Here is a 14923-nt window from a genome sequence, read left to right as displayed (position 1 = left end):
GTAGCCACCTTCCAAAATGGCTCTCGAACCCGACCTCCTAGTAATTAACACTCCCCCACATTGTGCTGGGGTTAGTCTATGTCACCAAGACTGGCAGAAGTGCTGGCATGTCACTTCCAAGATTAGATCATCCTAATCCCCACAGCTCCCATCTTGGTTACCTTCTCTCCTTTATAGTTGCACCCACCCACCTCTCTCCTACTATCCTAATCCCTGGCAACCACTTTTCTGTTCTCTACCTCTATTATAGGGAGGCCTTTGTCCTCATTTCTAGAATGTTATATGAGTGAACTCATACAGTATATGTCCTTTTGAGGTTTTCTTTTCTCACCCAGTATAATGCCTTTGAGATCCGTCCAAGTTGTTGTGTGTATTAATAGTCTGTTCCTTTTTTATTGCTGAATAGTATTCCAAGGTATGGATGTACCACAATTTGTTTAATCATTTATCTATTGAAGGGCATTTAGTTGTTTCCACTTTCTGGCTATTACAAATAAAGGTGTTATGAGCATTCTTGAAAGATGTAATTTTCATTCCTCTGGGATAAATGCCCAGGAGTGCAATTGCTGGGTCATATAGTAAGTGTATTTTCAGTTGTTTAAGAAACCACAAAATTATTTTCCAGAGTTAACTGTACATTACTTACACTGCGCCAGCAATATATGAATGATCCAGTTTCTCTGCAGCCTCATCAGAACATGATGTTGTTGTTGTTATTATTATTATTTTAGTTGTTCTAATAGGTGGGTTGTGATATCTTGTTGTGGTCTTAATTTGTGTTTCCATAATGTCTAGGGTTGTTGAAAATCTTTTCATGTGCTTATTTGCTATATATCTATGTTCTTTGGTGAATTGTCTCCATTTTTGGGTCCATTTTCTTTTCTTTCTTTCTTTTTTTTTTTTTTGGCTGCACTCTGTGGCTTGTGGGATCTTAGTTCCCCCACCAGGGGTTGAACCTGGGCCCTTGGCAGTGGGCCCAGTGAAAGTGCCAAGTCCTAACCACTGGACCTCCAGGGAATTCCCTTTTGTCCATTTTCTAATGAATTGTTGTGTTTTTCTTTAACTGCTGTGTTTTGAGAGTTTTAGACAGGAGCTCTTTGTCAGGTATGTGGTCTGCAAATATTTTCTCCCATTGTGTAGCTTGTTTTTTCATCCTCTTAACAAGATCTTTCACAGAGCAAAAGCTTTCAATTTCAATGAAGTCCAATTTATCAATTATTTTCTTTTATGGATCATGCTTTTGGTGTCATGCCTAAGAACTCTTCACCAAGCCCTTGGTACCTAAGATTTTCTCCTATGTTTTTTCCTAAAATGTTATATTTATGGCTTATTTTTAGCTCTCTGTCCATATCATAAAAACTTTATTATAGCTATGTCTTTTTTTTTTTTAATTTGATAAGCAACTTTATTTATGAATCACCTGGGGAAATTTGTTAAAATGCAGAATTTAATTTAATATCTGAGGAGGGACTCACGATTTTGAATTTCTAACAAGCTCCCAAGGTGATGTCAATGCTGCCGGTTTTTGGACCAAAACTCTGAATACCAAGGTGGGGAGAGATGAGATAGAAATAGAAAACAGAAGAAAGGAGAATGATGAGGTGAGGCAAAGAAAAAATACGGTTCGTTTGAGGTCATGGCTAGGGATGGGCCACTTTACATGGACCATGGAGATCAGTAGGCTTTCTTTAAAAACTATACCTATTCTGCTATATCTTGGTTAGTTTTTAGACGGCAAAAAATTTCTGCTTAATTTACAGTCTTGTTAGTGTTAATTTTTCAGAGGGAGCTTGAAGTTGCTACTGGTAGAAAAAAGAGTAGGAAAAGTCAGACATGTACAATGTTTTGAAGGACCAAATGTTACTCTTCCATTTGCATTCTCAGGTAGCTTCCAGAATCCTAGCATTTCCCCAGCTTGGTTATCCAGCCTGGCACATACTTTCCTCCTCCTTAGCTAGATATAATCTCCTTGTATGTTTGATGGAAACTCAGTTGGCCTTAGGGAAAGCATCTAATTCACTGAATTCACATGAATTTTTAACAACTATCATGCATTTAATCCTATTGGGACACTTGCATTTTAGAGGAAGGACTGCTTATTCAAGAATAATAAATCTTGGGCTTCCCTGGTGGCGCAGTGGTTGAGAGTCTGCCTGCCAATGCAGGTAACACGGGTTCGAGCCCTGGTCTGGGAAGATCCCACATGCCGCGGAGCAACTGGGCCCGTGAGCCACAGCTGCTGAGCCTGCGCGTCTGGAGCCTGTGCTCCACAACAAAGAGAGGCCGCGATAGTGAGAGGCCCGCGCACCGCGATGAGGAGTGGCCCCCACTTGCCACAACTAGAGAAAGCCCTCGCACAGAAACGAAGACCCAACACAGCCATAAATAAATAAAGAAATAAAGAAATAAAGAAATAAATAAAGCACTCCCTTCTTCAAAACTATCAGTTAAAAAAAAAAAAAGAATAATAAATCTTAAATAGTGCATCATATTTGGGTGAGTCTAACTTTCCTAATCCTCATAAATAATCTCATGGACCACTGTTCTTCTAGGAATGGGAGATGTAACACTTACTCTCCTGGTGCTCTTACATGCAGTCTTCTCAAAGGATTATAAAAAATCATTCTGAAGTTTTACTTTTTTATAACAATAGTACAAAGAAGTTAAGATTTTGTTGACTCTCACTCTTAATATATATTATGTATAGATTCAATTCAACCTAGGTTTTAAGAAAAAAAGCCATGGCCATTTCTTTTTGAAAAATTTATATATTGTTGCATTTTATTCCAAGTTTCCTATTTTAGTAATGTGAATGAGGTTTGCTGTCACCCCCTACTTCTGATGATATTAGTGACTTCCATACTGCACCTTTTATATTTTTCAATTTTTGTTGTACTTCTGCCACAGCTCCATAGTGAGAGGAGCAGATGATTTCTAGCTATCGTGTGGCTACTTCTTCCCCTGGACTATTTGGGTGTGCTCAGTTACAGCACTGTGTCAGGTGTCTTCCAACTAAACAATGATTACATTGCTTTTTTCATCTATTCTGTGGATATCTTAGTCACTGGCCTGCAGCAAAGCTGGAATGAAGTCTCAGAGGTATATTTCAACTTACAAAACAATCATGAAGGTTGGCCTTGCATTTTCATAAGGCAGTTTGTGTTTTCTTAAGGAGTTCTTCTTATCCTGTGCCTAAATGGCTTTACTTGCCTCATGGGAATCAGCTGACTCTTTATGTGTGTGTGACTTCACCCAACCTTTTAAGAAACTATTTCTTGTTATTTTCAACTTTGGCATTTCCAGGCAAAAATTAGCATAGATTTTTGCGTAGAAAATATGAGTCTGCTTCCAAGCCTCCTAGCAGGGACTTTGTATCAAAAGTGAAAAGGAAAGAAAATGAAGCTAAAATCCTTATACATGGCTACTTGGGTGTAGGTAAGAAGCAATCTAGACATCCTGGTTTGCTTGTAAGTACATCATGGGTATATAGTGCCAATCTTAAATTTGAAGTTAGAAATTAGCTATGTCTTCTTAAGCACCATGTCCTCTTAAACCATATCCAGAGTATAGTTATGTTTTACATTTAAGTCTATGACCCATTTTGAGTTAATTTTTGTATAAGGTATGAGGCTTAGGTTGAAATTCTTTTCTCCCCCCGCAAGGACGTCTAATTACCCCAGTAGCATTTGTTGAAAAGGTTATTCTTCTTCCATTGAATTGCTTCTGCACTTGATTTTCTGCAGCTCTGAAAATCTGGGGAAATTCAGTTCTGCCCCTCAGAGGTTTTGAGTTTAGCATTCATCCCCATGCAGATTTGAAATCTGGCTGATGTCTTGATAGGGAGACTGGTCCTGAGTTTCTGGCACTGTGTATGACATAATTATACTCCATATGCAGTATATGCCACCAATTTTTATTTCAAATAATGATTTTTAATTACATGTGTTCATTATATCAATGGGGTGATCTTATTTTGCTCAAATAACTGAAAATAATATTTTGGATTGTGTACTTTTACTAAAACTTGGCCTAGTATAGATTATAGTAGCCTGTGATACATTAAGATACCCACACGGTTTGCAGACAATGTACAAATAGGCCACTCAGCACATTGTTTTATAATTTTTTGCCAAAAAAAAAAAAAAACCCTTGATACGGGTTCCAATTTTCCATTTCCAATTGTTTTCCAATTGAACTTTTAATTTCAGTTTTCATCTTTTTTATTGTATTTCTAGAAAATCTATTGGTTCTTTTTCAAGTCTGCTTATCACTGTTTTCATTTCATGTTCCCTGTAGATGTTCTTTTTTTTTAAACTTTGCATATTTGAATCACTTCTTATTTATTTTTATACTTGCCTTGTGGACTTTATTCTTTTAAATTAATTTTTATTGGAGTATAGTTGATTTACAATGTTGTGTTAGTTTCTGCTGTACAGCAAAGTGGATCAGTTATACATATACATATGTCCACTCTTTTTTAGATTCTGTTCCCATATAGGTCATTACAGAGTATTGAGTAGAGTTCCCTGGGCTATACAGTAGGTCCTTATTAGTTATCTATTTTATATATAGTAGTGTGTATATGTCAATCCCAATCACCCAGTTTATCCCCCTCCCTTTCCCCCTTGGTAACCATAAGTTTGTTTTCTATATCTGTGACTCTATTTCTGTTTTGTAAATAAGTTCATTTGTACCACTTTTTTTAGTGAATTACTTAATTTTTTAAAGTGTTTTTTGTTTGTTTGTTTTTAATATTTTTGGCCACGCCACACGGCTTGCGGGATCTTAGTGAAACCGGGGATTGAACCCGGGCCCTCGGCAGTGAAAGCACTGAGTCCTAACCACTGGACTGCCAGGGAATTCCCCATGTTCCCCGTAGATGTTCTTGACTTTGTAATTAATTTCTTTAAACATGAAAAAATATAGTTGTTTTAAATTTAGTAACTGACCACTCCAATATATGTACTGTGTGTATCTGTTTTGCTAGTTCTTGCTCATATTGTCTTGCTTCTTTGTGTGTCTGGTTATCTTTGATCGTGTCCTGCTCAATGCCTGTGACACGTTATTTATGGAAGCTCCTTGAAGCCTAGGATGGATATGCCCTCATCCAGAGAGGTTTTCAATTAGTCCTGCCAGGCACGAGAGGACACTACAAAAGTCCTGATATTCATCTCATCCCAGTCTAAATAAACAGCAACTCTTCACCCGGTTACTAAAGTCAGAGACACAAGACTCCTCTCTTTTCCTCACCCCCACTGTAAACACATTAGCAAATCATGTTAGTTCTGTCTCCAAAGTATCCCCAATCCAGTCACCCCCATCTGTGCCTGGTGAAAGCTCTCATCCCCTCTTGCCTGGACCACTGCAGGAGCCCAGCTGGTCTCTCGGCTTCCACTCCTGCCTCTACTAATCCTTTCTCCACACACTGTCAGAGCGATGGCTTAAACATGTGAATTAAATCATGTCATTCCCTGCTTAAGTCTCCTCAATCAATTCCTATTGCATGTGAAATAAAATCTAAGTTTCTTATTGTGGTGTAAGGCCCTGAGTAACCTTTTCCCTCCTCTCCAACCACTCTTCCTCTCGCTGGCCTTGATCCAGCCAGACTGATTTCCTTGCTAGTCCTTAAACAGGTCAAAGCCTTTCCCATTTAAATACCTCTACTCTTGCTTTCCTTTGGTCTGGAACATTCTTACTCCTGTTCCTCATCTTTGAGGTCTTAGCTCAATGTTACCTTCTAGGAAAGGGCTTCCTGTCACCCCACTCTAAGTTAGGACACTCTGAACCAGAGCTGTGGTTCTCTACCATAGCAGCCTGGCTCTGTCCCTTACTGCACATTCCGTATGCTCCTTTGAGACTTTACTTACTTTTTGTTACCTCTCCCCACAACTAGAATGTAAGCTCTGTGAGCCCAGAGACCTTGTCTGTCTTGTTCACTGCTGCATCCCCAGCACCCAGAAAAGTTCCTGGCACATATAGTTATTGTGAATATTTACCACATAAAAAAATAAGGCTGCAGAGCCAGCCCTTGAGGTCAGTCTTTATGACCCCAAAACTTGTGCCCTTTCTCCTACATTCTGCTCCCAGGGCAGAGTCTGGAATCCGTGGGAAGGGACTTGGCTGAGGGTCAGATCTGGCTTCTGCAGCGACTCTGGGAGTGCCATCGGACAAGTCCTTTCCCCCCCTCTGGCCTCAGTTTATCCACCTGTGCTAAGGTATGACGCTCTGAGCTACAGGGACCTTGCCACTGACAGGAACAGAAGCAGATCCCTCTCTATCCAGCAGGTAGAGCCATTGGCTCTTTTGGACTTGGCTGCCGGGATCTCTCATTCTGAATGTTGAGATGTCTTCTCATCAAAACGCACACTCTACTATCACCTACCGCCACCACCAAACACCAGTGAGGTGTTCATTTTTTGCTCACATTTTAAAATTTTTTAAATGTTCATTTATTTAATTTTACTTGTTAAAGAAACTTTTTATTTCAGAACAGATTTAGATTTACAGAAATGTTGTGAAAATACTAGTTTCCATATATCCACACCTATTATTTCCCCTATTATTAACATCATACACTTATATGGTACATTTGTCACATTAATGAGCAAATATCGATACATTATTATTAACTAAAGTCCACACTTTATTCAGGTTTCCTTAGTTTTTTATTTTATTTTATTTTTTTGGCCACGCCAGGGATCTTAGTTTCCAGACCAGGGATCGAACCCGTGCCCCCTGCAGTGGAGGCACAGAGTCCTAACCACTGGACCGCCAGGGAATTCCTGGGTTACTTTAGTTTTTAACCTATGTCTTTTTCTGTTTCAGGATCCTATCTAGAATACATTACACTTCGTCGTCATGTTTCATTAGGCTCCTCTTGGCTGTCACAGCTTCTCAGACTTCCCTTGTTTTTGATGACCACCAGGGAGGTTTTAGGTTTTTTTTTTTCAGTTGATGAACAGTTTTATTAGAAAATGAACAATTTTTCCCAGTTTTTTGAGACAAAATTGACATATAACACCGTATAAGTTTAAGGTATACGACATAATGATTTGATATATGTATGTATTTCAAAGTGATTGCCACAGTAAGTTTAGTTAACATACCAGAGGGATTTGTAGATGGGACTCCAATATGTGTCTTGAGCTTATGGTCACTTAAGGTTCAAAGCTGAAAGATACAATCGTTGGCCCTCTGGGGAACTTAGGCACAAAATTTTTGTGGTAGAAATTGGTAACTTCCTACTCAAGTCCTTAGGCTGATCTTCAGAAGTGGTCCTCTCGATAAAATATTTCTAGTGCGCCTGCCGTGTGTTTGGCCCTGTGATCAGCACCAGTGGGGGGTGGAGCTGAGACAGGGTCCTTTTGGGGCTTCCAATCCAGTTCTTTTTTTTTTTTTTTTTAAATAATTTTTTTTTAATGTTTATTTATTTATTTTTATTTATGGCTGTGTTGGGTCTTAGTTCCTGTGCGAGGGCTTTCTCCAGTTGTGGCAAGTGGGGGCCACTCTTCATCGCAGTGCGCGGGCCTCTCACTATCGCGACCTCTCTTGTTGCGGAGCACAGGCTCCAGATGCGCAGGCTCAGTAAATGTGGCTCACGGGCCCAGCTGCTCCGCGGCATGTGGGATCTTCCCAGACCAGGGCTCGAACCCGTGTCCCCTGCATTGGCAGGCGGATTCTTAACCACTGCGCCACCAGGGAAGCCCCAATCCAGTTCTTTTGTTCAAGTTGGAGAATAGACGCACAGGAAGGCAGAGGGTAACCCTGCACCTTCCTGTTTCACCCAAGGATGTATCCAAGGTGGAAAAAAGGTGACAGGTCCCTGGAATGTCTTCCTTCCCATAGGACCTCTGAAGGGCATGGCCCCAGAGCTGGAGGATTTGGAATGAGAGGGGGTTTAGGGAATTCTCAGTGCTGTGCTCTCAGCTCCTGGAATCCAGCCCCCGTATTTCAATGGGCTGGGGTGGGGGAGACTGGGGCCTGGAGTTTCCTTCCCCACCTTGAGAAAGAAACTTGTAAGCCTTTGTGGTCACCATTGCTTTCTAATTCAGTTTAATAACTTAAGTCCTTTCTGTGCTCCTCAGCTTATAAGAGACCCCATCAAGTCCTAGCAGCATCTTTGGGAGGTCAGGGCCGTTTCTTTCAGCCCCATTTTACCTGTGAAGAAACTGAGGCTCACGTTCCGCTCGGCAGATAGTCAGTGGAGGTGGAATTTGAATCCAGGTCTTTCTGGCTCCTAATTTTCATTTCTGCCCCCACCATATCCGGTGGTTTTTGGCCCTCAAGCTTGGAGGAAGACAGTGTTTTTGGAAACTTTTTCTCTTGACCTGCTAAGTTATATTCTGCTCAGAAGTTTGGGGTCTGCTCTAGTTTGCAGACTGGGAGGGGAAGAGGTCCCTGCCCCAGCCCAAGCCTGCCCTTCTTGGGTAATCTGGCAGAGGGGACAGGCCAGGGCTTGGATGCAGATGACGTGGGTGTATTGCCCACCTGTGGCTCTCACTAACTGTGGGAGTAAAAAAAATCACTTTTTACTTGTGATCCTCAGTTTCTCCATCAATGAAATGGTGCTTATACACCTGTCCAGAGGCTTTATTGCAGTGAATAAGTGATATAAAATTGTTTGTCAGCTGAAAGCCCCATTCAGGGATAAAAGAGGTGGTTATCATTTCCAATGAGAAGATCCAGAACCCTAAATCCAGGGATGTTGCTTGCCTGTAGGACCAGGCTGAAGAAAGAAACTCATGTCCTGAAACTTCAAACTCATGTCCAGGAAAATGTCAAGCTGAATCCCCTACCCATCCCCAGACACTTCTGCTCCCTCCCACACTGGAAGCCCTGCAAGCCTGGAGCAGAGAGGAGACTCCAGTACCCTTTAGCATTGGATGCCAAAGCATCTTGAAGCCAAGACGTAGCATCTGTTTCAGCTCCAAACTCTCAGCTTCTAGAACAGGGTGGGCCACACACAAAACACTCAGGTGTTGAGTGAATGAATGAATGAGTGCATGAGTGAATGAAGAAATGCCAGGGCTGTCAGCAGGTCCAGAGTTTACCTCCTAACCTCCAGGATCCCGTTGGGACCTCTCAACCTTCTGAGTTCACCACCCTTCCCTTTTCACAGAAGTGCATGACACCAGGTGTACCAAAAAGGCAAACTGGACTTTATTATAAAGTTGGCTACAAAGTCACCGCAGCACCACGAGGTGACCACCTGGGCAGTCCCAGGCAGTTGGGCAGCCGGGTGAGTCCCGCACCAGGTACACGCACTCGTGCAAGCACACGTGTGACGGCGGCAGGTCTGCCTTCCTCCATCGGAAAGGAACGTAGCGTCTCTTCGCGCCCCCCACCCCAGGCGCGGGGCGCAAAAGTCACAAGAAGGGCCGCCAGGGCGGCAGAGTCCATCGGAATTGAAATCCCGTTACTGGTGTGTAGAGAATTCTACGTGGGTGTCAAGAGCCCCTCAGGGCACAGGCTGGCCCAGGTGGGCACTGCCTTTCCCCCACCAAGGCCCAGGGGTGGCTTGGCCCCCAGGAGTGGAGAACTGGCCCAGGCCCATGGGGCAGCGCGGGGCGGGGGAAGTGAGACTCCCCCATTCTCCGCTTGAAATCCCATTCAAGGAAACTCACTACGAGTGAATACAGATTGAAATGGAAACTGGGATCGCTTGATGTCTCTAAATTTTAAAAAGAAGCTCCCCTCCCTTGCCCTCCCACCTCCCCCCCCCAAATCCTGCAGGGCCTGGGGAATCGGATCTATCCCCCTCTGGCCCCCAGAACCCCCCCAACAATCCCGGGGGGGTGGAGAGCGGCTCCATGTCTTGATGACAATATGCCATACTTGACGACGTTAAGTCACAGACTTATTCAAAACGTTGGTTCCCCTCCACTTCCATCTGCAGAGAGAGAGATAGAGACAGAGAGATAGAGAGAGAAAACAGTCAGTTAGGCCTATTAGGAAAGATAGGCTGAGGATGTGGTACACTGTTGGCACATAGTATGGGCTTCCAGTATGCTGGTCCAATGACTGAATGATCACCAGAGGCTCAGAAGATAAGGGAGTAGTTTGGATGAATGGAGTGAAAATATGTCTGTGGTTTTGGAAAGGATGGAGCCATAGCAGGGATCCTCTGACGGAGCCAGGGGCTGAGTCCCACTCTCTTTCCCAAACTCCTATAAATTCTCACTCTGTATTCCCTTTAGGGGACAAAGAATACTGAGATAGAGCTCTAATCCCTCTTCCATCAATTTGTTGTATAACCTTAGGGGAGTTTCTTTAACTTTGGGATCTTGATTGTCTTCATCTGTAAAATGGGGTGAGGATGGCTGATCTAGGTCCCTCATAGAGTTAAGAAGCACAAACCATTACCCAAGATTCTCTTGCATCTTATCCCACACCCCTAATCTCTGCCCCCCAGGCCTACTTGTCCAGAACTTCCATATTGTTTTCATTAGTTCTTATCCTAACTGCTATCCTACACAGCAGGTGATGTTATCGTACTAATGAAACTGAGGAACAGAGAGGGCAGTTTACTCATCTAATTCCACCCAGCATCTCATTGGCAGGAGAGGAACTTGTGTTCTTGAACATTTGGGCTCAACTCACCTTCATGGAAGCTGTCTTGAACTTGGCTCTGGAGTTGATGCAACTCATCAGTAAACCCATCGTAGGGGAATGCTGAGACACCTGTCTCAAAGGCGGTTTCGTATGTGGCCAGGTCCTCCAGGAAGCTGCTATCTTCTGGGGACAGGTTGTTGCAAGGTGATGGGGCCCCTCCTGGGACTGCTGCCTCAGGATTCTCTGAACTCCATTCCCCATTGGGGTCTGGGGTAGAGAGATCCATGAAGATGTCTTCCACGGGCGTCTCTTCCAGGAATATATCAGGGTCAGCCAGGAAATCCAGATCCTGGCATTTCCAGGGTTTCAGGTCCAGGCTGAGCACAGGGGGGCCAGCTCCTGCCAGGGAAAGGTTAGCGTCCAGGGGCTCCAGCCCCCCAAGTGGCTCTAGCCCACCCGTGCCAGCCTCAGCTGAGAAGGGCCTGTCCATGCCCTGAGCCAACTGGCTGATTTGCTGGATGAGACGGTCTATCTCATTCTGCTCCTTCTCAGAATAGTGGAAGAAACTCTGCTTGACTGGAGAGGCCTCAGGTGTAAGCAGGCCTTCGGGCACCAGGGGGACATCCACAGAGAGGGGGCCCCGGAGCTGGGCTAGGGCCAGGAGTGTGCAGTCCCCATTACCAGGGCTGCTAGGACTTGGGGGCAACTTCTCATAGAGAAAACTGCATCCCTCCTGGGCGAAGTAAGTCTTGGTGGGATTGGGGCTCAGTTGCTCTGGGAAAGTTTGGCTGGGGCTGTTCAGGTGTGCTTGGAATGCTGTGCTTGGAGAAGTCACCTGCTCACGGGCAGGGCTGTTCAGAGGCTCTGGGAAGGTGGCAGTGCTGGAAAGCAGCTGATCTGGGAAAGTGGAGGTGCAAGGATCTTCATAGCTTCTGGCTGAGGTTTCAGTCAGTTGGCCTTGTAGTGGGCTAGTCAGCGGATCTGGGAAAGTTGCACTGCTGGGCGTCAATTGATCAGAGAAGGTCACAGTGCTTGGAGTCAGCTGTTCTTGGAGAGAGCTGGATGGAGTGGGCAAGTGGGTCTGGAAGGGCTCATGGAGGCTGAAGAGGAAGGCACAGCCTCCCGGCTGGTGGGGCGTGTAGGGTGGGGTGCACACAAGATCCTTGCTCAGGTCTGCTTGAAGAGAAGGCTCAGGGCCAGATGGGAATGTCAGGTAACTGAAGCCAAGCTCTTTGGGGGGTCGGGGAAGCTCTTCTGGTGTTGAGACAGCACCCAGCTCAGGAGCACTGGGGAAATTGGTGCTTCGGGGAGGCCCCATGGTGAAGAGTGGATTAGGGCCAGAGCATTGTTCCTGGGAGAGGATGTTCTCCGGGAATGAGGGCAGCATGGTCGGGGTGCCCAGGACATAGGCTGCCTGGGTTTCTTCAGAGTTTAACTGCTGGCGGAGGCTCCAGGCTTCTGTATCACTGGAGAGGAGAGAAGAGGCAGCCGGTAAGGGTGTGGTGTCCATTCCCAGAGAAGTTCTCTGATTTGTTTCTCCTCCATGTCCACCTCAGCTGCCTCCCAGGCCCCTGGCTTGCAGCTCACCTGATTGGGTAGTTATTGGCAGTAATGGGACCCTCCGGACCTTCTGAATATAAAAGGCAATAAATCCATGCCCAGCCTCCAGGCTTGGCCAGCAGTCTCACCACCATCTCTGCTTGAATATCTCCACTCTCAGCCACTGAGGGGAAAGAAGAGATGCAGAGTTAGGACGCCCATCAGACAGCACCACCTATACTCCCCCCTCACTGACCTCTCCACTGAATTGGGATATTCATGACATCCTCTTTTCTGACTACCCTAACCTGCACCATTCAACTCCCCACTTTGACCTCACCACTCAGAGTCCCCCAGTTCTGATTCTATTCTCACCTTGACTCCTTACCCTAGTGTTCACCCTATAGCATCCAAAACTGTTAGCCTCTGATATCTCCCCAACATCAGTCTTGATCACAGCCTTTCTTGGTCAGGTTTCCCATGCCCTTTCCCAACTCCCTGTCTTGTCCTCAGCCTCTCTGGACACTCACACAGGCGGTAGTGTTGAGCAGAAGCGTGGCCCAGGTCCTCAGGGTGCAGCAGTCCATACCATGATTTACAGAGCAGTTCACTGCGCTCAAAGCCCAGGTAGATTAGGACACTGGGAAGGTGGAAAGGATGAGGTCAGCTTTCTGTTTTCCCTGCTTGATACCCAGGCATCTCACTCCCTCCCAGGTCTTCTGCACCCTTAGATCCCATCCTCCCTGTCCCTGACTCCAGAATCTAGGGTCCCCTCACCTCTGACCTGCCTTTTCCCTGGGGTCTGAACACTCTGGGCTTACCTCTCTGAGATGTCCAGAAGGGCCAGGTCCTTAGCGTGATGGCTCTGGAACATGGCCAAGAAAAGTGAGGCAGGGCCAGGGCCAGGACCAGGGCCAGGGCCAGGACGGGGTCTTGTCTCCAGTGGAGCACAGAAAGCTGTGAACACAGGATTTCCTGCCCAGTAGGCCCCAGGTGGGTGAGCGTGGAATCGGCCTCGAATAAGCACTAGTTTGTTGCCTGCACTCTGGCGCCTGAGGGACTTGGAGGTGTTGAAGCGACAGCGGAAGAGGCGATCTAGGTGAGTGAAGAGAAAAACTGGTAAGAGAGTGAATGGCTGAGAGAGATGGCAAATGCGAAGGAGCAGGGCAGCAGGAGGCATATTGGATTGAGGAAAGGAGAAGGGAGTTCTCACCATTATCCAGAGCAGAGGGCAGGGTGAGTTGCTGGCGCACAGTTAGGTGGTCAGCTGGGTCAATGATGTCGTAGATACTGTCACCCTGGGCAACCAGGTCCACCTGGAGAAAGGTAAAGGAGAGATGACCATTAATGAAGGCAGCAAGAGCCAATCCTTGGCACATAGCCTCTTGTAGGCTATAACTTCCTCCCCAGTAGTTCTCAGATTCTCAAAAGTGGAAAACTCATTGTGTTCCCATCTGTGCTGCAGTCCAAGCTGAGAGGATCCTCAGCACTCACCATGGAGTGGCCCAGATGCTCGCTCACACTCTCAGAGAGATATAGCAGCTTCCCCTCCGCCGTGAACACAAGCAGGAACCCAGGTAGTGCTGCCACTATGTCTTCAAGCTCTTGAGCTGAGAGAAGCCCTGTGGGGCCCGCCAGAGGAGTGCCTGCAGAGTGAGAAGATAGGGTGAGTCAGGAGTAAGACTGGGAAGGAAAACAGAAGTGAGAAAGACATGGACCGGGTTTCAGAAAATTCTGAGGAATTCCTCATGGACCTGCTTCTGCACACACCTGTTGACCTGCTGCCCGCAGCTCTTGCCCGGGGAACCTGTTGCTGGATCTCTCCAGCCAGCGAGCCCTTCGACTTCTAAGTCGGGGCTGGGGCTTTGGCGGGTCTGTGTTTCAGAACCACGGACAGCGCTCCAAAGCCGACCGAGCGTTCAGCACCGCGGGCAGCGCCTTGCTACCCGGTAGTGCTGTCAGCACCGCGGGCAGCGCTCCACCGGCTGCAGAAGAGCCCTTCCAGTATCGTGAACAGCGTCTGTGCTTCCCCAGGCTTTGGCGGCTCCGTCCCTGTAACTTCCCGGACTTCCCTTCCCTGGCTCCCCGGAGCGCCTCTGCGCTGGTGGGGACTGGAGCCATTCTGTCCTGGCTCTCCTCCTCCCATAAGTCTGGCACCAGGGGCACTATCCAGGCTCTCTAATCCTCATTCAGAACTAAGGTGAGGTTTGGACAGAACTCAGGAGGAAAAGTGGGAATTCCTGAGTTCTCCTAGTTCCTTCTCACCCCAGCTCGCTGACACGCTGCCCTAGACCTGCGGCAGTCCCAGTGGGTTCCCTCTGCTTTACTCTCCCCGGCACGCGCCAGCTCGTGTCTCCGCCCCAGTTTGCTCACCTCCAGCGAAGAAGACGCCCTTGCGAGTGTAGATGCAGGCAAGACTCATAATGTGCAGGTAGGACAGCCGGACCTTGTCCGCTTCAGCCAGCGGCAGCAGCTCCTTGAGGTTCCGGATCTCAGCGTTGATCTGGTCGCGGCGCGCCTTGGAGGCGCCCTTGGTGGAGCGATACATGACTAGCGGCTGCGGAGCTCCAGCTCGGGCGCTCCGAACACCTGCGTTCCTGTCCCGACGCACCGGTGGCTTCCTCCTTGCTTCCCCGTCTCTCGCTCAGGCTCTTTCTCTCTCTGTCTCCTCTCCTGGGCTCCGCTCGGTTGAGCTGCCCCCCTCGCCTGCCTTGTTCCGCCTTATATAGCTCCTGTCAGGCGTGGGGGGCTCGCTTAAGAGAAAGGGGGGGGCGGGAGGCTGGGCTAAGCAAGCTGCAGCGGGAGCTGCTGGCTGGGGTTGGGGGGGCGCGCT

The 14923-nt window shown here is 46.7% G+C and overlaps 1 protein-coding gene across 1 annotated transcript; it reads right to left on the bottom strand.

Annotated features, from left to right (window-relative positions):
• Positions 1-9816: 9816 nt before the first annotated feature.
• On the bottom strand, positions 9817-14638 carry NPAS4 (neuronal PAS domain protein 4). The gene is made up of 8 exons (XM_061203811.1): positions 14464-14638; positions 13585-13736; positions 13304-13406; positions 12912-13185; positions 12621-12730; positions 12139-12274; positions 10600-12017; positions 9817-9889 (listed from the first exon to the last, which is right to left on the bottom strand). The coding sequence occupies exons 1-8, from the start codon at positions 14636-14638 to the stop codon at positions 9861-9863; spliced, it is 2397 nt and encodes a 798-aa protein (XP_061059794.1). The 3' UTR covers positions 9817-9860.
• Between the last annotated feature and the right edge of the window lie 285 nt (positions 14639-14923).

The sequence above is a fragment of the Eubalaena glacialis genome, chromosome 10, assembly GCF_028564815.1.
Source record: "Eubalaena glacialis isolate mEubGla1 chromosome 10, mEubGla1.1.hap2.+ XY, whole genome shotgun sequence".
NCBI classification, from domain to species: Eukaryota; Metazoa; Chordata; class Mammalia; order Artiodactyla; family Balaenidae; genus Eubalaena; species Eubalaena glacialis.
The sequence above is the reverse complement of the archived record's forward strand: the minus strand, read 5'-3'. Positions and strand labels throughout refer to the sequence as shown.

Excerpts from the sequence above, each read along its gene's own strand:
- NPAS4 (XM_061203811.1), bottom strand. The coding sequence starts at position 14,638 with ATGTATCGCTCCACCAAGGGCGCCTCCAAGGCGCGCCGCGACCAGATC. Across the intron at positions 13,407-13,584 it reads AGCATCTGGGCCACTCCATG|GTGGACCTGGTTGCCCAGGG; the intron begins GTGAGTGCTGAG and ends ACCTTTCTCCAG. Across the intron at positions 12,731-12,911 it reads CTTCTGGACATCTCAGAGAG|TGTCCTAATCTACCTGGGCT; the intron begins GTAAGCCCAGAG and ends CCACCTTCCCAG.